The sequence below is a fragment of the Enhydra lutris genome, unplaced genomic scaffold (assembly GCF_002288905.1).
Source record: "Enhydra lutris kenyoni isolate GAN:26980312 unplaced genomic scaffold, ASM228890v2 scaffoldscaffold30, whole genome shotgun sequence".
Lineage (NCBI taxonomy): Eukaryota > Metazoa > Chordata > Mammalia > Carnivora > Mustelidae > Enhydra > Enhydra lutris.
The window spans coordinates 4,008,574-4,035,264 of record NW_019154114.1 but is presented as its reverse complement, the minus strand read 5'-3'; the positions used below and the strand labels follow the sequence as shown (position 1 = coordinate 4,035,264).

At 50.4% G+C, this 26,691-nt stretch overlaps 2 protein-coding genes and 1 pseudogene across 4 annotated transcripts in view; 1 reads left to right on the top strand and 2 right to left on the bottom strand.

Annotated features, from left to right (window-relative positions):
- Window positions 1-633: 633 nt before the first annotated feature.
- The window catches only part of LOC111152806 (NEDD8 activating enzyme E1 subunit 1), a 49,584-nt gene continuing 23,526 nt past the window's right edge, over window positions 634-26,691 (top strand). The window contains exons 1-5 of one of the 3 annotated variants that reach the window (XM_022511453.1): window positions 634-860; window positions 3,693-3,779; window positions 15,669-15,736; window positions 24,936-25,039; window positions 25,128-25,188. In XM_022511453.1, the coding sequence (XP_022367161.1) occupies window positions 15,726-15,736; window positions 24,936-25,039; window positions 25,128-25,188 (176 nt within the window). In that variant the 5' untranslated portion in view covers window positions 634-860; window positions 3,693-3,779; window positions 15,669-15,725. Of the gene's footprint in view, window positions 861-3,692; window positions 3,780-15,668; window positions 15,737-22,090; window positions 22,184-24,935; window positions 25,046-25,124; window positions 25,189-26,691 lie in introns of those variants that run through there. The other 2 variants (XM_022511452.1, XM_022511451.1) reach the window with 2 other exon arrangements.
- LOC111152808 (carbonic anhydrase 7) lies at window positions 3,959-12,864 on the bottom strand. Its single transcript, XM_022511454.1, has 7 exons — window positions 12,762-12,864; window positions 9,953-10,150; window positions 7,085-7,203; window positions 6,219-6,314; window positions 6,053-6,115; window positions 5,396-5,551; window positions 3,959-4,705 (listed from the first exon to the last, which is right to left on the bottom strand). Exons 1-7 carry the CDS (start codon window positions 12,799-12,801, stop codon window positions 4,583-4,585), a joined length of 795 nt encoding a protein of 264 aa, XP_022367162.1. The 5' UTR covers window positions 12,802-12,864; the 3' UTR covers window positions 3,959-4,582.
- Window positions 16,380-17,424, bottom strand: LOC111152807 (annotated as a pseudogene).

Here is a 26,691-nt window from a genome sequence, read left to right as displayed (position 1 = left end):
TGTTCTGAAACTGCCCTTGTGGAGGACAGAGGCTTGGAGCAGATCTGGCTCATTCCTGCCACCACCTTGCCTGGCTACCGGCTCAGCTGGAGGGCCTGTTTGGACACCTTGCTAGCAGACGTCCCTGCAAAGGGAAACATCCGTTTTGGGTTGTGCTATCCAATGTGGTAGCCACTGACCACATGTGCTCTTAGGCACTTGAAATGTAGCTACTCTGAATCAAGCTATGCTGTAAGTGTAAAGTACACACTGGATTTCAGAAACTGAGCACAAAATGCAATGTGAAATATCTCGTTATTTTTTTCATATGGATGACATGTTGAAATGGCAATTACTTTGGACATAATTAAGTTAAATATATTATTCAAATTAAATATACTTACTTCTTTTTTACTATTTGTTTATTTATTAATATTTCCTCACTTTCTTTTTTAAAGTTTATTTATTTACTTAAATCTCTATACCCAATATGGGGCTTGAATTTACAACCCCAAGATCAAGAGTCTGACGTTCTACCAACTGAGCCAAAAAAAAAAAGGGGCACCCCCCTTTTTTTACCTTTGAAAATGGAGCTGCTAGAAAACTTGAAATTACATATGTGACTCACATTATATCATTTCTGCTTTACAGAGGAGAACACAAGCTTCCAAGGACTTGAGTGACATGTGGTACAATGCCCAGGTATGAAGGTGCCCATGCATCTGCCCAAGTTTGTGAGCAGAAAAGGCTCCAAAAGGGATGCATGCCCCAGGCCCTGCCTCTGGCTGCAGGACAAATACCAGAACCTTCCAGGCTCCAGAATCACATTCCCCACTCCCCTCGGAATTATGACCAACCAGCAGTTTAGTCTTCCTTCAAAAGTAAGCTCAGAGTTGATGTTGTGACCCATGGACATGGGGGACTCCTAAGCTGTCCTAGCTGGGCAGATGTTGTCGTGTGACCCCATCCTCAGGCCAGCCCCAGCTGCGGCGAAAGCCTCTGTCCTGCTCCAGGACCTCTCAGCTTGGACATCAGTGGGGCGCCCTCCCAGACATGAACTCTGACAGCAGTGCCGTCAGCATACCTTGCAACCATCACCTCAGACCCATTTTTTAAAAAAAGATTTTATTTATTTATTTGACAGACAGAGATCTCAAGTAGGCAGAGAGAGGGAGAAGCAGGCTCCCTGCTGAGCAGAGAGCCTGACATGGGGCTTGATCCCAGGACCCCGGGATCATGACCTGAGTTGAAGGCAGAGGCTTTAACCCACTGAGCCACCCAGGTGCCCCCTCAGACCCATTTCTGTCTGTATTCCCAAACTTTGCTCAGGCCACAGGCCACTTTCCTCGTAAACAAGCACTTTGGCAGATGGGTGTCCCTGGCTAGCCCTGTGGGGACCCCGCAGGTTGGGAGCAGGTCCTCTGTAGACAGAACCCCAGGAGGCCAGGTCTTTACAACCGCCCTATCTCCTGAGGCCCAGAGAAGAGCTGCTCTGAGACCCAGGGCCTGGCTCCTCCAGGTTTGGAGGGAAGACAGTGCCCCTAGACTACAGATTCAGCAAGCTGTGGCCACTGGCCTGGTCCACCAACCCAGATCTTTTCGAGGGCCACCCTGGCTGCCAGGGAGGGCTCTCTGGGATCTTGGGAGCAAGCAGAGCCGATCTCATCTTCAACGCTCCAAATGTGCCCTGCGCCAGCTCCAGGAGGCAGTCTTGCCCTGGCTAAGGATTGAGGACACGGTCCTGGGTCCCTTGAGGCTAGGTTTGCTGGAGGCCTTTCGGATCCCACTGGGGCATCCCATTTGGAGGTAAAAGGGTCAGATCTTGGGCTGCGATTATAAAGAGGCTACTTTTGATTTTAAAATAGTTTTATATTTAAAAAATGAGTTAAGGGGAAGGATTTAATGGGTGAGGATTCTTGGCTGCCTTGGGATAATTACTCTTAAACCAGCTCCCATTTCTCAAGTCCTCTGTGGTGCCAAGCCTGTCGTGCCACCATCCCTGGGAGGGGCTGGCCAAGGTCCCTGGCATGGCCAGCAGCGTCAGCCTGTTGTTCCAACTCCATATGGCCACCATCATGCCCACCACTCCCTCCCTTGGGCCCAGTTGCTGTGGCATAGAGCTGGAGAGTTACAGGACAGATCCAGGTTCAAATCCCACTCCGCTGCTTGCCTACTTACCTTCCCTCAGCCTCATCCTCATCTGTAAAATGGGGGTGAAGACAGTTCTTGGATCCTCAGGAGAGAGTCAGGCACCTGCCCAGGGCCCTTGGCCTGCCTTCGGAGGCAGCTTTCCTAACATTACTTCTCTGCTGCTGCCTGTGTTCACGCTAAGCAAACGCCGTCCTCAGACGGTCTCCGGCAATACAGAGGAAGAGAATGGCCCTTATATCAGGCCAGGGGTGCCTGGCCTCTCATCGAGGGGCCCTGTCCCTTCTGTCCCCCAGCCTCAGCCCCACTCTGGAGACAGGTTCGTCCTGAGCATGGGAGTGAGAGGGCCCACCAGAACAAGGCTTTCCCTTCCCCACACCCCTGGCTTGAAGCTAAACATCTCAGACCCAACTCCTCCCTTTTCCTGTGGCTTCACCCAAAGTTCAGAAGTACCCCGTAATGCAGGAGTGCCCTTCTGGTAATAGTGACAGTGACAGGAGCTGTGGTGGAGTGAGCAGACAGACACGCCAGCAGCCCCTCCCATCTCTGCAGCTCAGCCTCCCTCCCACCAGTGTTCAGACAGGCCCCCACCCAGCTCTCCAAAGGCCTTGACCCAGCGCCCCCTCAGCAGTGTATCTCTCTGCTTCACAGTTGCTGTCCCGATTGTCACCTCCCCTCAGTCCTCAACCCCCTGCCCATCTGTCTGGGTTACAAACACCTCCCAGACACATTATATATCTGGCATTATAGCTGGGGCTTTGCTTAGGGAGCCCTCCAGATTTGGCTGGACTAGGGCAAGGCAAGGAGGCACTTAGGGTGCAAACTTAAGGAAGTGCCCACTCGCAGGCTCCTATAAATGCAGGGCCGGGCCTGAGGGTGCTTGCCTCATCCTGGCCTCAGCCCTGTTCAGACTCCTCAGCAGCCCCCAGTGGGTCCCTTTCCCCTGGTGTTTTGGACCCCATTCTGTGGCTTTTCTCCCACCTCTCAGAGGCTCCTGCTCAGTGTTCCCTCCTGTTCCTCCTCCGGTCATCCTGGGCCCCCTCTTTCGTGTGTACCCCTCCGGGGCAGCCTCTAGACCAATCACCTTGAATTAAGATATGCCAGCGCAGCCCAACCCTCTACCTTTCTCCTGGCTAAGACCCCAACATTCCACTAATTCCTAGCACTCTCCTCCAGGGCCCTGGGAATGCTGCGTTCACCTTGGTCAGCTCCTGCCCACGCTCCCCAGTCCAGGTGGAGGCCCTACCCTTGGGTCCCCTTTCCTTCCCTATAGCCAAACCCTGTCCTTGGGCTCCACCTCCTAAACTTCTCTCATCTAGCCCCCTGCTCCTCACCTCTACCATCCTGTCCCCTTTTTCCTGGCCACTGGCTACCACCTCCTCCCTGCTGCCACTCCTGCGTGCTCATTCACAGCCCCCAGGGACCTTCCCCGATTCTACATCTGCCTCTACCCCAGACTCTTTGTGACTCCCCATTAGCCTCGGGAGAGTCCCAGCCTCTTCCCCAGGGCCCCAACACCCCTGGTCTTTTACAGCTCCATATTCTGGGCTCTCTCTCACCTTTAGGCTTGCACACCTGCTTCCCCTTGGCTTCAAACTTGCTGGTCCCTTCTCTCTGCTTTGGAATACTGACTGGAGTTTAGTTTAGATGAGGTAGGCCTTCCCCCCTTCTCTGCTTCCATGGCCCCCGCCCTGCCCTCTATATAACCCTCACCCGCTCAGTACCCATGTCCCTCCCCACATACTCTGCTTCACTTACCACTGTCAGTTCCCCCAGTGCCTAGAACAGTCTTTGATACAGCCCAGACACTCAGTGAGTATTTGTGGCATGAATAGATGAGTTTATTAATAATTGCATGGATGGATTGTCATGTAGGTGGCTTTGGTGACCGGGTAGGGCTGAGGGAAGATACTACAGAAGCTGTAGCCAGTGTCTGCCCATGGCAGCAGGTGGCTGGAGGGAAAAGGCCATGTCATCTCCAGCAGGCTGGGTGCTGATTTTAATGGCCCGGCAGTGAGGTGCGTGCATGGCGGAGGCCTGCAGAAGAGGTAACGCCGAGAGGGCAGCCCTGCCCACCTCTAATTATTGCTTGAGTCTTTCTGGCAATGCCAGCCGCCTGCCCCAGAGAGCTCGGTCTCGTCCATCACAGTGTGAGCTCAGGGTGGGGCAGTGGGGAAGATGGGAGAGATTCCCAGGGGCCTTTGGGTCTTGGAGAGCAGAGGCAGCCTCAGGCTTGGACCGTGCTTAGCTCCTGTCCTTCCTGTCCCCAGCTGAAGGGTGTCCCCTGACTTGAGGGTCCCATCAAGAATCCTCCAGGGTGGCCAAGGAGCAATCCAGCTGAAGTGGGGGGTCCACAGCACCCCCCAGGCAGGAAGCCTCGGATGGTTTGGTGTCTGCTGACGTGGAAGCCCTTGGGAAAATGGTGCTCTAGTGGCCGCCTGGGCAGGCAGGCAGCTCAGGCCCGGAAAGAGGCCTTGACCACACGGCCCTTCAGTGGCTGTGGCGGCCGGAAGTTGTTCACCATGTGGATCCTCTCATCGTCCTCTGAGGTGAAAAGCAGGCTCCGGAACTTCTCCATCTTGAGAAGATGGAAGAGATACTCAGGGCAGAATGGGGGTGGTATGGTCCTCTCTGATCCCAGATATATCATCTGGCCAATCAGCTCCACCTCTCCCTCCTCTTGCTCCTAGGTCTTGTCCCCACTCCTCCCCACTCGTTCTTTCTTTGGGATCCAGACCTCAAATATTTACCCACTAAAGGCCCTCTGAACCTGGACCCTGCCCCACCTAGCTTCAGTTCCAATTCTGTCTAGTTAAGACTTATCAACAACTGCAGGATTCAGATTCTAACACAGTAGGTAGGGGTGGTCCTAGGATCCAGGGACCTCCCCTCTCAGCCTGTGCTGAGGTCCTAATGACTTACAATCAAGTGAACTCCCAAAGTATCTAAATGTGAAAACAAAAACAAAAACAAACAAAAAGAAAGCAAGAAAGAAAAAGGAGGTTGTGGGGGTGGTGGTGGGCAGCACCTGGATGACTCATCCAGAAAGCAACCAAATCTTGATCTCAGGGTCATGAGTTCAAACCCCACGTTGGGCATTGAGCATACTTTTTTTTTTTTAAAGAATCTAAATGTCTATTAGTAAAAGGTGGCAGCGTTGATGGTGGGACCATAAGCTATAGCTTGTTGGTTGGGAGAGTCGCTCTCCCTGGGATGGGCCCTGAATGCCATATCATCCCATCTCACCTGGTTCTCTGGCAAAACTCACCTGCCTCTCGGAGATGCTGATAGGTTCCCGCAGCACGATCCAGGTGACACTCTCACTCAGTGGGGGCGTCGTCAGGGAGCCCGGGTAGGTCCAGTAGTGCCGGCTGGCAGGCAGGAGGCACTTGGGGTTGAAGCAGCTGAACTGGGCCTTCGTTCCCTGGGGCAGGGCAGGAATCAGCATAGACTTGCCACTCGGACCAGACCAGCATCCTCCCCACTCTTTCCTGTCGGTGGGATTTAGGCTTCTCCTTGGCCCACTGATGCAAATGTGGGCCTAGGCCTGTGATACCAGAGGCCATCTCCTGGCCCGACCCGGGCCCTGTCCACCTGTTGGCCGGTATGTAAAAGCTATGGTTCCTTAAGCTCTCTAGTCTCCGTGTTCTGTCTCTGCTTTGTCCTTCAACTGCCCTTAGCTGCCTGTAGGATGGCCTTTGACCAATCCTACACCCAAATGGGTGGTATGCTGGGCACTCCGTGAGGCCACTGATTCTGGTGAAGAGGAGTCATTCGCAGGGCCCTGCAGCTGCTAACCTGTAACCTTCAGCTCAGCGGGGGTTTGCTGTCAGATTAGAGCAGTGGATGGGCCCACTCTCTGCTCCAGCCTCTTCCTCCCTCCCACCAGGCTGCTTGGGTCAGGGCTATGGACCCCCGGGCTCACCTTAAACCGAACCATGTACAGCGCATCTGTCAGCCGGTTCATGCTGGGGTGCTCATTCCCTGTCTGTCAGAGAAAGGGTAGTGTGAGCCCAGCACCCACCACGTTTGGAATGAGGCCCAGCGCCAGGCTTCCCATACCCCTCTTGCCCCCAGTAACCACCCCTTACCTCCAAGAAGACACCGACCACAGCCAGGCCATCAGGTGCTGAGGCTGCCTCCCCAAAGGTGCTGTATTTCTTGGCGTTCCAGTGAACAAGGTGCAGCTGCGGGGGCAAGGCCAGTGCTTAGCGCCTCTGAGGGGTCCTGGAAGCTCAGAGCCAGGCTTCCTTCACTCCCACTGGACTCCTGGCCCCTCTGCAAGTGGGGTAAGGCTGGGAGGATCCAGAAAGCCTCCAGTGGAGCCCCCAGTGGTCACAGATAGCATCCACACTGCTCTGGGCCCCACCTTTTCCTGAGCCCCTGGTGACCAAAGAGGAATCTGGCTGGGGCCCTGCCCTTAGTGAACGGTGAAATAGATAATGGCCCTCCCTGTGACACATCTTGGAGGAGGCAGTGCCTGCAGCTGGGTCCAAAGAATGAGTAGGGGGTTATCAGATAGAACCCTCGGGAAAACTACCCCAGGTAGAGAGAATAGCATAGGCAAAAGCTTGGTGGTTTGAAGAAGGAGCTGGATGTGGACAGGACATTCATCACATGCCGGTCAATATGGGGAGAGGTAAGGAAAAGATGAGGTCAGGCAAAGCCACTACGTGTGGGGCCTTAAATGCCAGGCTCAGTCCTAACAGGTTGTTACCAAGCATGTGATGGGACTGGACTTTTCTTCAGAAAACTCCTTCTGGACCCACAGAGCAGGCTATCAGTGGGCAGAGTTCAGGTGGAAGACCCCATGCCGGGGGCTGGAGGAAGGTGTCTCTCCGAAAACCCCTGGGTGCTCCTCCTCACCCTCTCCAGAGCCCACAGCAGGCACCCATCAGGTCCCTGACTCTCCTGTCCTTCCCCAAACAGTAAAGGGATTCAGGTAGAGGGCCCTTACCTCGCTGGGGAATGACTTGCCATCTACCGTGTGTTCTGAGCCCACACTGTGCTTCTTGCCCCAGTGGAAATGGAACTGCTTGAGCCGGTATGGCCCATCCAAGGGCCCCCCAGTCACCACTGCAGGAAGAAGTGGGGTGTGTAGTCATTGATGTGAGAGATCCCATGTGGCCCAGCAGGTGGTGGTGCCAGGACCAGGCCAGTGTCCAGGACACAGAGAAAGTTTTCATTTGGAAAATTCATTGGGCTAACTACGCTTGGGGCCATGCTCACCTAGTCCCCGAGGCCCTTAGCAGGGTCATGGTGGTTGCCTGAAGGTGGCAAAGGTAGTGATAGAATACGCCAGTCCACTTGGCCATCCTCCCCTTTCCCTCCCACTTCTGTATGGAAGCTGGGACCTTGTCTCCCAGGTCCCCATTACCACTAATAAGAGGACTCTCATGTCGGGATCCCTGACCAAGGGCTAGATTGGAAGGATTCTTTTGTTCAGTCCTTCTGGAAGCCTTTTAGAAGTCATGAGGGACAGAACCTGTTGTTATCTCTATCTCATAATGGAGAAAAATGGCACAGAAAGGGCAAGACATTTGGCCCAGGTCACACAGCAAGGCACTGAGCTAAGATATAAGCCTTTATCTCCCTCGTAAGTCTAGAGCCCAAGCCCCTACTCGCCTGATCACACTGTCTCCCTAGAACCTTGAGCCTTCTCAGGACCTGGTATTGTCCAGAGTGCAGCTCCTAAGGGTCCACACTCTGATGACCAGGCCCAGGCCATCTCCCATGGCCTCTTAGTAGGTCCCTACTTGTGCTGGTTTGGTGACTTTCTCACCCTGATACCTGGTGAGCTGGGGCCATACACAAGGCCTCCTGGGACTGATTGAATTTCCAAGTGAAAGGGATCTGGCCGTTGAGGGAGCCCTGGGATCAGGTGACGGCCCTTGGCTCAGAGTTCCACCCTAAGGCCCCTCCAGGATGGGTGACCAGGGCAGGGCCTTGCCCCTTTGTGGGGCCTGTGAGGAGGAGGATGACGGAACAGTCCAAAGGACCACCCTTGCTACCCGGCTTTATCTGAGAAGCAAGGTCTGTCCATAGCATTGCTGGAGGGTTGACAAAGAGAGCCTGGGAGGGTGGCCATGGCAGAGGCCTGATCAAGCTGTCCCATCCTGGGGAGGCAGGAGCAGTAGGGCCTGCAGGCTGAGCTCCCTGATAGGACCTGTGAGGGCCCACGACTCCGAGCATGCCCCACCTGGGATGCTACAGTGTGGTCTGTCAGGGAGTAAACTTCCCACCTAAGCCCTTGAGCATAGCACCTCTAGCCCTCTCCCAATGTCCTGACTATAGAACAAACTGTCACTCACTGTGCCCTCACCATGTATTCTGCACTCTGTTGCCATCAACCCCCATAGTGTCCTTGAGAGGAACATATTATTACCCCTGTCGGACAGATGTATGGCTGAGGCTCGGGAAAGCAGATGTCATGCCCAAAGTCACATAGCCGGTGAGTGGCAGAGCCCCAGCAGTGTCACTCCCAAAGCCCACTCTCTTTCCGCTAACTCCCTGCTCCTTTGAGCCTGGGTATCCTAGTAGGAGAGGGAGCCAGGCCTCAAAGTAAGCCACTGGATCACTGATCCAGAGGCATGCCCCCTTGTACTCCCTCCCCGCCTCCCAAAAACAGCCTTCACTAAGCTATTGAGGTCTGAATTGAACCCTCAGTGCCCTCTGAAGGCTGTTAGAAGGTGTAGTCGTATGAAAACTGCTCCTTTAAAAACTGTCATTTAGGGTCATCAAGAGCCCCATGTCCCTTCCCCAAGCTCTGGGTGAGAGGCTTTATTAAAATCTCAGTACCAGGAAGTGTCTCTCTTCTGAGGGTCTGCTGGATTTCTTCCCTTCTGCTACAAGAACTATAACTGGTCCTCTTTCCCTCTTTTCCTAGCCTACCAGGGAACTCAGTGCTAAGCAACTAAGATCACTCTTCTCTGGCTTCCCTCCTCTTCTCTGCTTTTTGATTTTCTTCTTGAAACTTAAGTTCCCTTGTGTGCTTTCATTGTGTGTGTGGGGAAAGGTGGATAGGGGCAGAGTACCAATTACTTCCTTACGCAAGAAACTCTAGCAGCTTCCCTCCTTGATTCACTCCACCCCTCATAGGCCTGTTCATAAGGATAAAAATCTCTTCACTGAGGAGCATTTCTGAGGCTTCTGCCTAGGAATTTATTATGAAAGAACCTGAACTCTCAACCCAGGATAAACAGATGTCATAAGTTCTGTGGGCCTCTCTCTGGCCCAAGCTGATTGGAATCTTGAGGTTGTGGGTGGACTGGAGACAAGACCTTTGGAGCTGGACCAGGCTGATTTTGGCATGCCCCTGCTCATTGAGTCTCTGCTTGCCCATCTTAGAGGTGGGTTCTTGAGAGGAATAAAAGAGCCGCCTAAGACTTTAGCAAGGGACCTGGCACACAGAACACTCCAGCTCCCTTCTCTCTCTGGGTTTGGCCAGATCACACAGGGAGGAGGGTTTGGCCTTGGGCCGCACAGCAGGTCAGTGAGAGGGCCTGGACTGAAAACAAACCTAACCTAAAGCTGTAAATGGAAGAGAAGGAAGAGAATTCGCATTTCTTGAGCATCTGCTATATGCCAGCACTACAAACATCACTTCCATTTTTTATTTTTCCTCTCTATGACCCAGAGAGGAACAGAGGGTCTCACTGCTCCCGTTGTATGCATAAGGAGATGGAGGCTCAGCCCAAGGCTTCACAGCTGGTGAGAGGTGGAGCCTCCCTTCCCCACCACGGCATCCTGCCCTTCCTGAGCCTGCCCCACGCAGGGTGAGGACCCCAATGGGAAGGGGGGCCAGCTTCTGGCAAGGGCCACTTACCAGTTCGGTCATCGCTGTCATTGAAGTCCACCTGGACAGAGTGGCCATTGTTGGCGATGCTGAGGGATATGCAGGCCTCATAGGAAAGCTCCAGTGGTTTCAGGCTGGGCGAGTACACAGCCTGGCTGGACACAATATTGATTGGTGACTGGCGGTCTCCCTGGGCAATGGGATACAGCTTGTGCCACTGTGAGGGGCCTGCAGGTGGGGAGAGGGCAAGGGCTCGGGCTGGCTTGGATCTCTGTGGTTTGCAGGTGGAGGATGCCTGTGGGGGACAGTCTCTCCATACCCCTTCAGATGTCAGCCCCTGCTTTGGAGCTCCAGTCCCAGCTCTGCCATTTCCCTCTCTGCCTCCATTTCCTTTCTGCAAAATGGCCTCACTAAAACTCTGCCCCCAGAGGTGAGAGGAATTACCAGAGAGGTAATTCATGCAAGGGAGCACAAGATAGCCACAAGCCTGGGACCGGGGGGGGGGGGGGGGGGGGGGGCCTGCGGCTCCCGGCAGCCCCTCCCCCCCAACTCCCAATACAGGCTCCCAGAGGGCCCCAGGCCTCTGAAGTCCCTGACCTGGTTCTCCCGGGTATCTGGCCTCTTCCCACACCTTGAGCATGTTCGTGTTAGTGTTTGTGATAATAGTAACAAGAGCTAAAGTCAACCTAGCTGTGGCTCTGTGACATGTGCTTGTCCCTCACAACCACATTGTGAAGCAGAGACTAGCATGATCCCCATTTCATAGGTGAAAGAAACGAAGGCCATTCATGCACGTGTGCATGTGCACGTGCACGCGCACACACACACACACACAAACTTGGGTACGGTTATAAACATACAGCTTGTGCCTGGGCAGTCCCAGTTGCCCTCCCCTCACGTGTGCCTACAGATCTATAGAGATTTTCACGTGTGCACACATATGTGCACAGTGACCTGGGTTCGTCAGGCCCAGAGTGGCTGGACCCAGCAACATACATGTGTACATACACACCCACAGTCCTGCCAACTACACCTGACACACACATATGCACCATCACACACAAACACCCTTGTTGCAAACCCAGGTCTGCAATAAAAGACTACAACAAAACACACACTCGTGCAAGCACGTACACACACACACACACACACCTGCATGCACACCCACGAGCGCCCACCACCTGCCTCCCAGAGGCTCCATCTGCAGCCGAGAGGCTCGGCATCTCCCCGGGGAACATCCTGAGATGCAACCTATTTTTAGAGCTATTGCCGGCTGGTGCTTCTCCCCGTTTTTGGCTTCTTAAGTTTTCCTCAGAAAACAGCAGCAGGTGCCGACAGAGCTGTGTCCCCAATGGATGACTCAGAATCGTGGCCCAGACCCACTGGGTTATTTTTGAAGTCCTGTGAGCATGCCGCATGCCCGCACCTCTATCCTCTGTCCTTCCCTCCCTCGTTGCCCCTAGACTGAATGGCCCAGGTCCGGCTGGGTGAGGGGCAGTGGCCTGAGCGGGCAGGCCCGTGGGGCAGGCCATATAGGATACTGTATGCTCAGAGCTGGTAGGCAGGACTAACAGTCAGGGGACTCCAATTCTGGAGGAAGCACCCAGAAGCTAGTTCGGAGCCGGTGCTGGAGGGAAGATGATCTTCTATGGGTACTGTCAACCTGCCCCTTCTCCGTCTCTCTCTCTCTCCAACTCTGCTGGTCTCTGTTGCCTTTTTGTGACTGTCTCTAGCTTTTTCACGCCCAGATCTGGGGATCTCCCCTCCAGAGTATGCTCCTGTGTCCCTGTGTTCCAGAGGGAGCCAGACACATCACAGCACCTCCCTAGCTCCCTCTGGCCCACTGCCACTTCCTAACCCAAAGATTAGCCCAGGACCCCCACCCTCCCTCAAAGAGTAACTCCCAGAAAAGGGGAGATGAGGAGTGTTCTCTCACCAGCACTTCCCTGTCTCCCCACATCCACCTGCCCTGCCTGGGATTTCCTTCTGGCAGCGTGGATCTTGGGTCTTCATTGTTCACCTGACGGAAAGTGGGGAGCCCTTACCCCACACCCCCACCCCAGCTTGGTAAAAAATAGCTCAAAAGGTAACAGACCTGCCCCAGATCACATTCAAGCCATCTGGCTCTCACCCCTGCCTCCTTCTCCCTTCCTCTGCATCCTAAGGAAACTGAGGCAGGATCTGGGAGCTATTCACCCAGACAGGAGGCTGATGTGGGCCACGCACTCCCACGCTTCACACCAGGACGTGCTCAGACACCCTCCTCGATGTAGACATCCAGACACACGCGTGCACCCTCAGTTCCCCCTTCCCTCACATACCTGCCGACGCGAAAGCTCGGACACTTCCGCGGGGAAACTCTCCCGGGGACACCGCGCCCTTGTCCAGCAGAGCCCGGCTCCCGGGAGGTCCCCGCACACACGCCGTGCGCGCTCCCCGCATAGACACCCGCGCACAGCGCTCGGCCCCGACCGCCCCCCGCGGCCCAGGGCCACCTTCGCCCCCTGTGCCTGCCGCGGATGAGTGAGTGTCGGGGCCCAGGTCCGGACGAGCACGGCAGTCGGGCTGCGCGGAGGAGGCGGCAAGACTCACGCTCACCCGCTGGGTGGCTCGCTGGCGGCGGGGCCGGCGGGGTCGCAGTGCGGACTTTGGGCCAGGAGCCGGGGAGCAGGGGAGCCAGGGCTCGCGCCAGGCAGGTGGCCTGGGTTCTGGGGGCTGGACCAGAAGGGTGTCCCGGTCCGGTCCGGAGGGTGGAGGCTTGCGGATCCGGGAAATCCGACTGGGCTCGAGGGTAGCGGGTTAGACCCTGAAGGTCGGGGCTGGCGGGGTCTATACCTACCGTCGTTCTGGCCGTAGCCCCAGCCGTGGTGGCCGGTCATGCCGCTGCTGTCCCCGCAGCCGTGCACCTGCCTGCTCCGCTCAGTCCCGCTGGCTCTGGCTGCGGCTCCGGCCCCGCTCGCTACCTCCGAGCTGCCTCTTAAAGCTGCGGCGCGCGGGAGGAGCAGTTCCTGGGGGACCCGCCCCCCCAACCCCCGGCAGGGCTAAAGAGGCCGGCGGTGCCCCGCCCCCGGCCACCCGCAGACCAGTTGAACCCCAGAGTTGAGTCCAGGTGAAGAGTCAAGGGACCTAAAGACCTCTCCCTACTCCCCACCTCCCCTCCCCCACCCTGGCTGGACTACTCTCCCCCTCTATTCACGTGTACAGGCTCTACTGTACTGTGCCGTGAACCGCCCTGGGTTCTCCACATCCCATCCCATCCCATGAGCCATTACCGGGGAACCTGGACTCTGGGCCCTGAGTCCTCCGGGATTGGAGAGTCCCCTCGAAACTGCAAAGTGCATTGACCATCAAGTGTCCAGAACTGGAGCTAGACACTATATGGCAGGTGCTGGACCAAGCTTTGGATCCTTTGGGTCATCTAACTCTCTTAGCTACCCTAGACATTGTGTGGTACTCCAAGAGCCCACTTTCACAGAGACAGGGCTGAAGCCTTGAGAGGTATATGATCTGTGCAGTGTGCAAAGGATTCACGCCCAGGTGGTCTCACTCTAGACATTGTGCTTTTTACCACTTCTCTTTGGTGCTGGGGGCAGGGGTCCCATGGTTATGGGTCTAGGAGAGGGGACAGGACTGGCAATCCAAACCTCTGGCCCCAAAGGGGGAATAGGGAGGAAGTAGCATTCAGTGGGCATTGAGGACAGGTGGTCAAGAGCCAAGAACCAAGTCTGAGACCCTGCCTCCCACCCTCTTCTTCTCTCCATTGCTTCCTCCTTCCCTGCAGGACTATCTGCCCATCCCTCTCCAGCTTGCTGTTTGTCCTTCTTCTCCTTTTCTCTTCATGACCTTCGGCACACCTGCTGGGAACTCAGACCCTCCACCCTGTACTCAACCTCCCTGCCTGCCTTGGCCCAACATTTTCCCACCGATAGGTCTTGGTCCTTGCTGTGCCCTCCTTGCTGGTGAGTCCTCGGTCTTCCACCCACTGGCTTCAGGCCACCCAATCTGATTCATGTTAGGACGTGGCCTTGTGCCAAGGATAGGCCTCATCTCTGACTAGGCCTCAGCAGGCAGTTTTGGGAAGACAAATAGGTGGGTTGATGGAAGGACGGACAGAAGATCCCACCCAGGGACCTGCACCCGACAAGAGGTAGAGGGCCATTTGACCTTGACCAGAGGAGACTTTTTCAGGCCCTGCTCTTCACTGACCTTGTGAAGGAATCTGCCATCTTGTCTGCCTGACTCCCCTACATCTCTGTGGTTATCTCAGTTTCCCTCTTCTCGGCCCCAAACCTCAGTTCCACAAGTTAGAGTTGCGGAGATTAATTGACAACTGGTTGGCTGGGTCAAGGTCAGTCAGTGACTTCACAGCCCTGCCTAGATCTCTTCTTTGACCCAGGAGCTGGAAGGCGTCCTTACTAGAAATAGGACTGGCAGGTGGGGGCAGGAGATTCCTGATTGAGATTCGGGACTATGGGGCTCCCGGAATCAGCATGTGACAGAGAATGCAACGTTGTCAAGGCCCCAGGTCTAAGCCAGAACTCTCATCCTCAGACCAAGAAGACAAAAGCTTGCTCAGTCCCTTCTCCTGGGGGGAGTTGCAACACTTTCAGGTCTGGGGAGGCGGCCCAAATGTATCTCCTTCACAGAGCTACTTCTTCCTTCAGAGTCACCCAGGCCTAGTCCATATTTATTTGTAGTATTTAATTAAAAAATTGGAATTATGCATATAATTTTGCAACCAATTTCATCTGCACAGCAACCCTAGATGGATCTTTGCCCCTTTTTTTTTTCAAATGAGCAAAGTAAGCCTTCAGGAAATTGAGTTAGGGAACATAGCAAGTGACAGAGCAAATATAAAAGTCCAGTGCTGCCCAGTCCCTCATTCAACATGTCTAAAAGCATGGAAAGGGGGAGGAAGTGGATTTTAAATTTGATTGTCATTTGCATATATGCAAGACTTTCCCTGGAAGGACTTAAGCTTGGGGGAGTGTTTGCCTCCTGGAAGGAGACTGGGAGACAGGAAGGGTGGGGGAAGGTGCAGAATGGGGGTGGGAGGGACACCATTGCTTATTCCTTTGTACCTTCCGGAGGAAACGGATTACCTCTTTAACAACCAAATACAAGTTTATCTAATTCTTTGCTTCCTGCACTCTGTCTTCAGCAATTTTCTCCGGGTTCTGGAGTGCTGGGCAGGTGAGAGGAGCCAGTGCGCTCTGCCCAGTTTTGCCCATTTCAGGTAAAGCCCTCTTTACCCCAGCAGCCCATTCAGGTCAATCTGTGAAAGCTGATAACCCCATTCAGGTGCCTCCTGTCTCAGTTATGTGCTGTCTTTAAAAATGAATTAGTTTTGGGGTTGCCTGGGTGGCTCAGTGGGTTAAGCCTCTGCCTTCGGCTCAGGTCATGATCTCAGGGTCCTGGGATCGAGTCCCACATCGGGCTCTCTGCTAGGCAGGGAGCCTGCTTCCTCCTCTCTCTCTCTCTCTACTTGTGATCTCTCTCTCCGTCAAATAAATAGAATCTTAAAAAAAAAAAAAATGAATTGGTTTCACTGCCCAGAAGTTTACTCTTTGGTCTCACTGGCATTAGTGGCTCCTAGATTTCACTGTTTATAAGGGAGGGGGAGCAGGGAGAGGGTGTGGGTGGTATGAGGGCCATTATGAATGCTTGGGGGAGGAGGGCAGGAGCAGCTTAAACAGCCATAACTCATTCAAGTGACCTTGACCAGATCTCACTTCCTCTCTCAAAGGTACAATGTCTTTGCTCTACAAGGTGATGAAGGGATTGTCCCTGCCCGGCCTACCTCATGGGGATCCTGTGAGTATTGGTTGAGACAACAGATGTCCAATGCTGTTCCAACAAGTAGAGTCCTATGTACTGTATGTGACTTTGTTCCTGTATGTTATGCACAGGGCCTACAGGCCAGGCCAGAAGACTTGTGGCCTGGAGACTCTAAAAGCAAAATTATAGCTTTTCTTTTCTTTTCTTTTTTTTTTTGTAGTCCTTTGGTTTTATTTTCTGGGATTAAAAAAAAAGTAAGGCATAAATGTTTTTACATGGTCTTCTTGAAGATACCCTTTAAAATAACTTATCAAATGGCTTTATTCATGTCTCTTGATTATCAGTATTCATCAATATTACTGTCAGCCTTGATTAACTGGTTAAAATTTCAGAGCAGAATAAAGAACTTTCATGAACATTTCTCCCAAATCCCTGAGAATCACAATCATCACAGATACAAATCTATATTTTAAGGTTTTATTTCTTTGACAGAGAGATAGAGAGCACAAGTAGGCAGAGTAGCAGGCAGAGGGAGAAGGAGAAGCAGGTTCTCTGCTGAGCAGGGAGCCTGATGTGGGGCTCAATCCCAGGACCCTGGGATCATGACTTGCGCCAAAGGCAGATGCTTAACCGACTGAGCTACTTAGGTGCCCCATCACAGATACATTTTATCCCTTCATCATAAATCTCTGGAAAGTATCCGAGTTCGTTCATTGTTAACAAGGCAAGGAGCAGTGTCATAGAGGGTTAATCCATGTAAATTGGCTTCCACTTGTAAAGAAAGCTTCTGAAAATCACAATGTAAGTCAGGAAAAAAACACAGAAGGAGAAAGACATAGACCATTTTGCTGCAGTGGTGATCATATGAAGCACGTAACCTTTGTCCTCAGGGTTCCAATGGAGTTTCTGTACAATATCTGTGCCCAAATTCCCACTGGACAGAAGTGATGAACAAGTCAGCATGCTAAATGCACTTCCTCCACATAACTTCCTCCAGATAACCACCAGTCATCTGATCCAGAAGACTTGTTTGCTGCCAATTTTGAGCTGCATTTGGTAGGAAAGGATGGTCTGAACGAACATGTGTAACGAGCCAATACCAAAGGTAAGCACAGCTCCACATACATGTACAAGAATAAGGCTGTTGTCTGGAAGTTTGCCACAACAGAAAGTCCAAAACAGCTCTAAGCCAAGTACAAGACCAGCCTTGATTAATTTGATGATATGACTCTCTTCAGGATTCAGGGCATGAACTTGCTTGTAATGAACATAAATGGTTGCAACGCACAAAACTGCGGCAGTATTTAACATTGCCCCAAACAAGCATTTTTCTAGAGCTACTGAACCAGTGTCACTGATATAAGGCAGAGCAGGGTCAGCATGGTGAAGTGTTATGGCCGTAATGTATGAAAATATGAAAGCAGTAGCTGTCCAAATTACTGGGGCAGAAGGGAGGAAACTGAGACCTTGTTGAAACCACCACATCTCAAATAGGTCTTTGTTGCTTGTTTGCTTGGTTTTATCTTCCTCACTAAACCTTAGCTTCTGACAAGAGCAGGAACCAACCGTTTTGTTTACCATCATATTTCCAGCTCCTGTTTTACAAGCTCATAAGGTACTGGTCTTCAAATCTGTACAAACCTGCACCTTTCTAAATCCCGAAATCTTCTGGGCTTTCTTTGAAGATCCATGAATCAGAACTGCAGTCACAATTCTTAAATTTCACAAATATTTGAAAGCCACTGGTAATAAGATTAATTCCGTATACTGTCTCCTCTAAGTGGTGACTGCTTGCTTGGATGACCTTGCCAGGGTTGGCCGCCACATCCAAAGCCGGCCGGTGGGACTGAGACAGGGTCAGTTTTTTGTATTAAAAAAAAAAAAAATTTCCGGGGCGCCTGGGGAGCACCCCAGAATAAAATAAATAAATAAGATAAAATCTTTTTTTTTTTTTAAGATTGTTTATTTATTTGACAGACAGACATCACAAGTAGGCAGAGAAGCAGGCAGAGAGAGGGGAGGAAAGCAGGCTTCCCACTGAGCAGAGAGCTGGATTCGGGGCTCGATCCCAGGACTCTGGGATCATGACCTGAGCCAAAGGCAGAGGCTTTAACCCACTGAGCCACCCAGGCACCTCATAAATAAAATCTTAAAACAAAAACAAAAACAAAAAAACATTTCCACTCCCAAGTATGTAGGTATGTGTGTGCAAACAGTGGGATAGGATGAGCCCTGACATGGCCTCCAGCATACCTGGCTGTGGGACCTGGGGTAGGTTACTTCACCTCTCTGAACCTGTCTTCTCATCTATAAAATGGGAACAGAGAGTCTGGAAGGCTAATAGGATGGTCAGGTAACACGATGTCTATGAGACTACTGGTGTCAAGGATGTACTCCTCAGACCCTAGAACATCTCTTCTTTCCCCCTTTTCCTTAACTTGTTGGACACATTTAGGACCCCAAACATTCCTTTTGCAATTTCAATAGTGACACCTATTCATTGTAGAAAACTTGGAAGAATCAGAAAAACACAGAGAAAAAAATTAAAGCCACTGGCCATATGATTACCCAAGAGCCAAAAGTGTTAACATTTTAGTGGGCATCTGCCAGGCTTTCTAGATATGTATTAGTATTTCTGAAAAAACAGAGTCACACGTATAGCTTTGTGACGGGTTGTTTCACCCAATGCCCTATGGTAAGCATTTCCCTGCTCAGCCAGCCTTGGAGAACTTTACACTTAATAATTGCACAATGCTCTAATGTATAGATAATAACCAGTTTTCACTATTGTAAATAGCACTACAGTGAACATTCTTTTTTTTTTTTAAAGATTTTATTTATTTATTGGACAGAGAGAGATCACAAGTAGACAAAGAGGCAGGCAGAGAGGGAGAGAGGGAAGCAGGCTCCCCGCTGAGCAAAGAGCCCGATGCGGGACTCGATCCCAGGACCCCGAGATCATGACCTGAGCCGAAGGCAGCGGCTTAACCCACTGAGCCACCCAGGCGCCCTACAGTGAACATTCTTATTTATACATCTGCGCGGGTATGTCTGATGATTTCCTTGGGACAAACTGCTGAATGCCAAATCCGATGATACACATATTGCCAGTAAGGCATTTGAAAATGAGCAAGTATGGTAGAAGTAGTTTGCAAAATTTATTCTTTCATTCAGTACATGTTTATTGAAGCTTTACTGGTGCCACATTCTGAGCCAGGCTTGGGTGATAAAACTGTGAACATTACAGAGCCACACCTGCCTCAGGGGAGGGGTGAGCGAGAAAGACAAGAAATTGGCCAAAGAGCACCAGAATGAGAAGGGCAAAGATAGGCAAGGACAAGAAGGGAGAGATAGTGGTGGACGCCAGGGAGGGTGTCCTGGGTGTGACTCATTCTTTATGGCTGATTTCCCACATATTATATGCTCTTTCAGGGTAGAGCTAGCCCCAAACTGCCAGGGAGCCCAAGGATTTAGTCTGCCCCAGCCAAGACCAACCAGGATGGGTAAAATAATAGTTCTGACTGGGGTCCGGCCAGATCTGCTGGGGTATTTATTTGTAATCCTTGTACCACCTTTTAATAGCTGTGAGGCCTTGGAATTGTACTCACCTCTCCAAGCCTCTGCTCTCTTGTCTATGAAATGGGGTGAGCAACGTATCTATTGCATTGGTGAGCCCAAAATGAGATGGTGCATGGCAAGGCTGGAAGGTAGTAAGTGCTCAGTAAGTGGGGGTCCTACTGTGGTTGTGGGGCTAATTTTTCCCACTTGCGTTGTTCAGTGGGGGGCTAGGCTAGGTCAGTGGGTGTTTTTGATTGTTTTCAGATTTTTTTTTTATTGGACAGAGAGAAAGAGTACTTGTTGGCTGCATGCACAAGCAGGGGGGACGGCAGAGGGAGAGGGGGAAAGAGAGGGAGAAGCAGAAGCAGGCTCTCTGCTGATCAGGGACCCCGTTGCGTGGCTCAATCTCAGGACCCCGGGATCACAACCTGAGCCAAAGGCAGATGCTTAACTGACTGAGCCACCCAGGAGACCCTAGGTCAGTGGTTATTAAACTTGAGTGTGCATCAGAATCACCTGGAGGTAAGCCCTGACCCAATGTGACTGGGTGTCTTTTTTTTTTTTTTTAAGATTTTATTTATTTATTTGACAGAAAGAGAGAGATCACAAGTAGGCAGAGAAGCAGGCAGAGAGAGAGGGGGAAGCACATTCCCTGCTGAGCAGAGAGCCCGATGCGGGGCTCGATCCGAGGACCCTGGGATCATGACCTGAGCTGAAGGCAGAGGCTTAATCCACTGAGCCACCCAGGAGCCCCGTGACTGGGTGTCTTTATTGGTGACCCAATGTCTTTTTGAGGAGAGATCCAGACAGAGACATGAGAGACGAGTACCAGGTGCCAATGGAAGGAGAGACTGAAGTGTGGGGAGCTGTAAGCCAAGCACTGCCAGCCAAACACCAGGAACTAGAAAGGCCAAGGATTCTTCCCTTCAGGCTGCAGAAGGAACAAACATACTGCCCACACTTTGATTCAGACTTTGAGCTTTACTGCGAGACAATACATTTCTGTAAGTTTTTTTTTTTTTTATATAAGAATTTTTTTTTTCTCACAGATTTTATTTTTAAGTAATCTCTGCACCCAACGTGGGGTTCGAACTCACAAGCCTGAGATCAAGAGTCACATGCTCTACCGACTGAGCCAGCCAGATGCCCCTATGAATCTATAGTTTTAAGCTACCCAGTTTGTGGTACTTTGTTATAACACCTCTAGGAAACTAATGCTGCGTGGTATCTTTTTACAGGCACCACCAACACAAACCCTTGTCAAATTCATACAATTCTGCATGGGCATTATGACTTCCCCCACCAAATTTGGGGATGTTTCCTTTTATGCAGTCCTTGACTGCGCAGAGCATGAGAAGCTAAGCTGTGGACTCTCACCTGTTGTCTTTTGAACTTCTCACATTCCCTGGGTGTATTTTATTATCCCTTATATTTCACCTGTCCAACTGGAGAAGGAAATGTGACAGCATAAGCACATGACATGCTGGGAGAACCTCATGCCTTTGTTTCCCATCAGTTGTATTCTATGGGTATTGGGTAGGGACCAGGGAAGTCATAAGAGGGTGTGCCCCACCCTGATCCTGGGGACATCGCCCAGGAGAATCATGTCCATCACTTTACTGCATCATTACCATCAAACTGTCCCTCCTCCCATTCCCATCCCAGTATTCATTGGGACAGGGATCTGTGCTCATTTTCATCATATTTCAGGCAATTATTAACCCGAAGGTGCCTTTAGGGTCTGGGAGATAGAAGGGAAAGAACCCTCATCTCCCTTCCTGCTGCTCTTCTGACTTCTAGTCTCCTCTCCCCCTTTCTCTTGGGGTAAATCTCTTCCTTGGCACCCATCCCCACAAGGCAGCCGTCTTCTTCTTGAAAAGTGGCTCTTTACAGAAAATAGAGCGCTTTACATTCTTTCTTGCTTTTATATTAAAGGGCCTCACAACCTCGCCCCTGCTGTCTCTCAAGCCTCCCCTGACCATGTCCTACCCTTCACCTAACACCCCACCACATCAAACTTCCTTTAGAGCCTCCATCCTACCCTGCCTTCTCTGCCTCCCAGGAATGACACCTGCTGTTCTGCTTAAGACATGCTTCCTTGCCCACACCATGTGAAACATTCCTGGAGATTGGAAGAGGGGGAGTGGGTAGAGTTCCTCTGCACACCTTTCGGGACCCCAGCTTAAGGGTTAGGGTTAGGGCCATATTGTACTTACTTACTGTCCCTCTCCCTTCTGGAGGCTATGAACTTCTCAAGAACAGGGCCGCGGACTTATTTGTCTTTGTATCTGCAGCTGGGAGCAGCTAACTTTGTGGTTTGAAACAAGACCTTGCGTGGGCTTGTGGCACGAGAGGATGGAAGAAATGAGTGAACAGTAATGACCATAATAATGAAAGTTATTATTCACACAGGACTTTTTTGTGAACCTGGCTCTGTGTGTATTCAAAACCTCATTTAAGGCTAAGAGAAGCCGGTGATAGAGACTCATTTATCCCCATTGCACAGATGAACAAACAGAGGATTTAAGAAGTAAAGAGCAGATTTCATAAATAGTAAGTGGTTAAAAACCAATCTGCCCGATTCCAGAGCCCGAGTGCCCCACGATTACCGCACGTACAAAGCCATGGACTGGCCGACTAGCAGGGACGCAGCCGGAGGGAAAGACCCGCCTGAGTCTGGGTTCCGGCTGTGGGCTGTGGTCGTGTAGTCGCCGCCAGGCTAGGGACGCGTGCGCAGTGAGGTGGTGGCGCCCCCTGCGGGCGGCGCGCGGGAGGCAGAGACGGCGAAGGGGGCGCTCAGTGCGCCTGCGTGCTTGTGGAGGTGGTGGCGGTACTCGGCAGGGGCTCGGCTGTTCGCGCTGCGGGTGCGGCCATGGCGCAACCGGGGAAGCTGCTCAAGGAGCAGAAGTACGACCGGCAGCTGAGGTGAGCCGGGGCTCACCGAGTCGGGCGGGCCGGCCAGCGGGCTCCTCTGCGTCCCGGCCGGGCCTAAGCGAGCGGGCGGCGCGGTCGGGCCTCTTCCAGGCCTCCCGCTGGGCCGGGCCAGGCGGTCTTGGGCTTGGGGAGCCGACTCTCGGGGCTCCCTGGCCTGGGGCCCTGGGGTGTCCCTTGAGGGTTGGAACTCCCCTTCTCCGAGGGGTGCGCCCGCCCGCCACGCGGTGTGCAGTTTGAGGTTCGCGGTCCCAGCGTCGGCCGGGTGACCGGGGCGGCAGCCGGCCCCGCCTCGCTGTGCGCTCACTCCTCATTTAGCAGAATCGGGGATCGGGTGGACCCCATTCCGGCCGCCCAGAGCAGCGCCGAGTGTTAGGGATTGTCCTGAGCCAGCGCTGTCCAATAGGAATATAATGCCAGTCTTGAGTGTGAGCCGCATATGTAATTATACATTCTCGAGTAGCCACCTTAAAAAGAAAAAAGAAACAGGTGAAATTAATTTTAATACAGTTTCTTTAACCCAGTATATACAAAACATTACCATTTTAACAATATAAAAATTAAAAAAATAAAATAAATTTATTAGGGATTTTTTACCTCTTTTTTTCAATACCGTTTTCGAAATCTTGCATTTTACACACTTGTAGGCACGTTCCAGTTCCCACTAGCCGGCCTCATTTTTGGAGCTCAGTAGCCAAATGTGGTTGATGGTTACCTTAGTGGACACTGCAGGTCTAAGCCATCAGACAGGTCCTTGGCTAATTCTTCTCCCTTGCCATTTCTCCTTACACTCCCCATTCCTTATTTATTGAGCATCTACTATGTGTTAAGGCAGTGGAAGTAACACAAATGCTTGGCCCCCATCCTTTTTCGAGCCCCCCCCCCCCAAGCTGGGAGAAATTACAGTATGTCCCTATAGGTCCCCTGGAACTCCCATATACACCTACAGCCTAGTTCTGTGGTAGGGGCTTTAGGCACTTAATTTTGAGAGCAGCATTGAAGGCAGACATTCTCTTGGCTTTTGGAGTTTCTTGGAGAAACTTAGATAACTTGTCCAGAGTGTCCCATGTGTTTGAGCCCTGACGTAAACATAGGCCCTTGTGGCTCTTTCAGAGCCTGTTCTCAGTCACATCACTCTCCTCCCAAGCTTCTGGGAAAGGAAGCAAGGTGACAGAGCCCTTGTAACCAGCTTGTGTTCTTTTGTAAATTCTTAGCATTGCTTGTGTTTTGAATTCAGATGTAACTATACAAGACAGAGCTGAGAAGATATTTTAGCTTACTTAGTAACTGTGACAAAAGAGAATTTTTGCTGAGTCCCATCCAGTTAAGGACCAAATTTTACTTTTCATGGTGAGAATTGGTTGTCGGTTTTGGAGTGTCATAGGGAGGCAGCTAGACGTAAAGTGGTACAGCCAGGCAGCAGTCAGCCAGGCGGTGCTCTCCAGAGTTAAGCCAGCGAGGGAGCAACGAGGATTGATTTCTTGTCTGGCCTCTTTCTTGAAACATGTAACCTAGACATGCACCAGTACTCTCTCTAGGCTCAATATCTGAGTCCCCAAGCATCCATCAACCAAATCTGTCAGTGTCTTCTGTGTCCTACTTTCATAGAAAAAAACAGATGTTTTCCATCTGTTTGGTTCTTCTAGGCTATTCCTCCATTCACTTGACAGCTGTTCACTGATCACTTACTCTGGACAAGGCAGTGTGCCAGGCATTTGGGGCTCCAGTGGCCCACGTAGGGAGTTATGTGGGACCTCATGGAGTTTAGAGTGGAATGGAGAGATGGATGTTCCTCAAATAAAAAAAACCAAATGAAGTAGTTACCTTTGTGAAATGCTCTGGAGGACATACTGGCTAAACAATAACAGGGCATCTGTTTTAGATTAGGTGACAGGGAAAACACAGTAAAGCCTGTCAGTCCTCCAGACTGTGGCATTTTTCTGGTGATTTTCAGACTTCCCACACTGACAAGGAAGGATCATAGGCTTTCTGGGTGAAGGTAACCAGGCTGGGCCAGATGTCATGATACAAGTGTGATCATGCGCCCTGCCCTGTTAATGATACGCCAGTGCGAATATATGTAACATATATTTCTAATCTTTATTATATCTTTGTGTTTGATAATGTATAAATGTATACATTTATTAATCATGATATTAAAATAACATTGGGTGTTGTATTTTAAAGCACTCCTGTAGAAGTCACTGTGAGGCTTTTCAGATGATGGTAATTCGGTTTTCTTGGTAAAGCTTTCTCTTGGAGATGTCATAGTGATAAGTTCTACGTCAAGATATACTTGACGTAGATATAAGATATCTTGATGTCAAGATATACTTGACGTCAAGATAAGACGTACTTAAATATACTGGCTCTATGTAATTTAAGGAGAAATGATATAGAGGAATAGGTTTTAAGTCTAACGCAGTTATTTAATGTTAGTGTATCTAATATATCTGTACTGAAAGTTATCTTGAAAAGAGTAATGGACAAGGAGCTGGAAGACCCAAGTTTTTAGTATGGATTTGACCCCCTTCTAATCATGCAAGGCATCATTCTGAGTCTTAGGTTACTTAGCTGTATAATCCCCATAACACCTGCTGCTCTTCCTGTCTCACATGTTTACTATGGTTATCACATCAGCCATTCTGTCCAAGAACACTTTGAAGGTCTAAGATCACCGTCCAAATAAGAAAGTTGCATTTGTGTGGAAGTTTTAGAAATGTTGAATTTTTGTCTTGCTTTGTAGGTTGTGGGGTGATCATGGGCAAGAGGCTTTAGAATCTGCGCATGTCTGTCTAATAAATGCAACAGCCACAGGAACTGAAATTCTTAAAAACTTGGTACTACCAGGTAATGTAGTTTTGTGGTAGTCAATTTACTCTGTACGGTTTTGAACTAGAAGTTATGTGTTCTTGACTGACTCTGTTTTGTCTTCTAGGTATTGGTTCATTTACAGTTATTGATGGAAATCAGGTCAGCGGAGAAGATGCTGGAAATAAGTATGTTCTGTTCTTTTCAAACACATGTGGGTTAGGAAGGGCAGTGCACTGCCACAGGAGACTAAGGCCTAAATCCCAACTTCACTTCCTCAGTGAAGGTGACTTGACTCTCAGGTGGAAATAATCCCTGTGTTTAGGATTATGGTGAAGATGAAGTAAGTCGATATAGGTAAAGTGCTAGCATAGTGTCCAGCAGATAGACCGTTAATAAAAGGTACCCGCCGTTACTGTCTTCATTGTTGTTATTAGTGCAAAAGAGTAATCCTTATTCCTTGATTTGTGAAATCTAGATAATTCCTAAGTCCTTGCATTGATCCCTAGGGGTTAGTACATAATTTGAAATTATTGTGTTACTGAAAAAAATTATATTTTTGGATTATAAGAATAAAAAAATTACCTTTTATTTGTGTTTCTTCTGAGCTTAGTCCATATATATCTCTCTGTATGCTCCACTGTCTCTATAAAAATGCTGTGGGGGTTTTTTGTTGTTGTTTTTTTGTTTTTCTTAAAGATTTTATTTATTTATTTGACACAGAGAGAGATCACAAGTAGGCAGAGAGGCAGGCAGAGAGAGGAGGGGAAGCAGGCTCCCTGCTGAGCAGAGAGCCCGATGTGGGGCTCGATCCCAGGACCTGGGATCATGACCTGAGCTGAAGGCAGAGGCTTTAACCCACTGAGCCACCCAGGTGCCCCTAAAAATGCTGTTTTAAAGATGGTCTGCATATTATTTTTTAAAGATAATTATAATATAGACTTCCAAAGCATTGCAAGATTTGGATTTCAGGCTCTTTTCAGGACTTGGAGGCTGGAATCTCTCTTATTTGTTAGTTATGACAACAGTGAGTACATACAAGAAAAGTCAGAATTAGTTCATATTGAACTCTGATATCTTTTCTTTGGGTGGTAGTGTTTCTGCAACAGCACCCTTTTATTGGTATCTTTAAAGAAAAAGTCCTGTTATCTTTGCTTACTTGGTTGGTTAGGGCAGTGTGTGATGAGAATAAAGTTTCTTTTTCTTATGGAGCCACTGATTTTGTGCTACAAAATGGTACCCAGTCTGAGATCTGGGCCTTGAGACATGACAAGGGTATGTGTGGGAAGAAACCTGAATAAGTCTGTTTTAGTTAACCTGCAAATCAAGCGGTTCAATATAGCACTTCCCGAGTATGGTCTGTGGAATACTGGCTCTAGGGAATGTTAATAGCTGCTAAATGGGCAAATGGGTTCCATGGTCAAATGAGTTTGGGAAATGGGCCAAATGAAGTTAAACATTTCTCTAATATAAGACCTTAATATCATGTGTTATATTTATTATTAATTTCCAAGGGGGAAATATAACATGCCAAACTTCGTAAAGCCAGGGAACTCTTATTCTCTCAGAGCATCTTATAAAATTTATACTCTGTGGCATACACTTTAGGAATATTGATTTATTAGCCTGGTCTTTGATTACAAGTTTCATCCTGTTATCTTCCTCCAGGAAGACTGTTAAAATCTAGAATC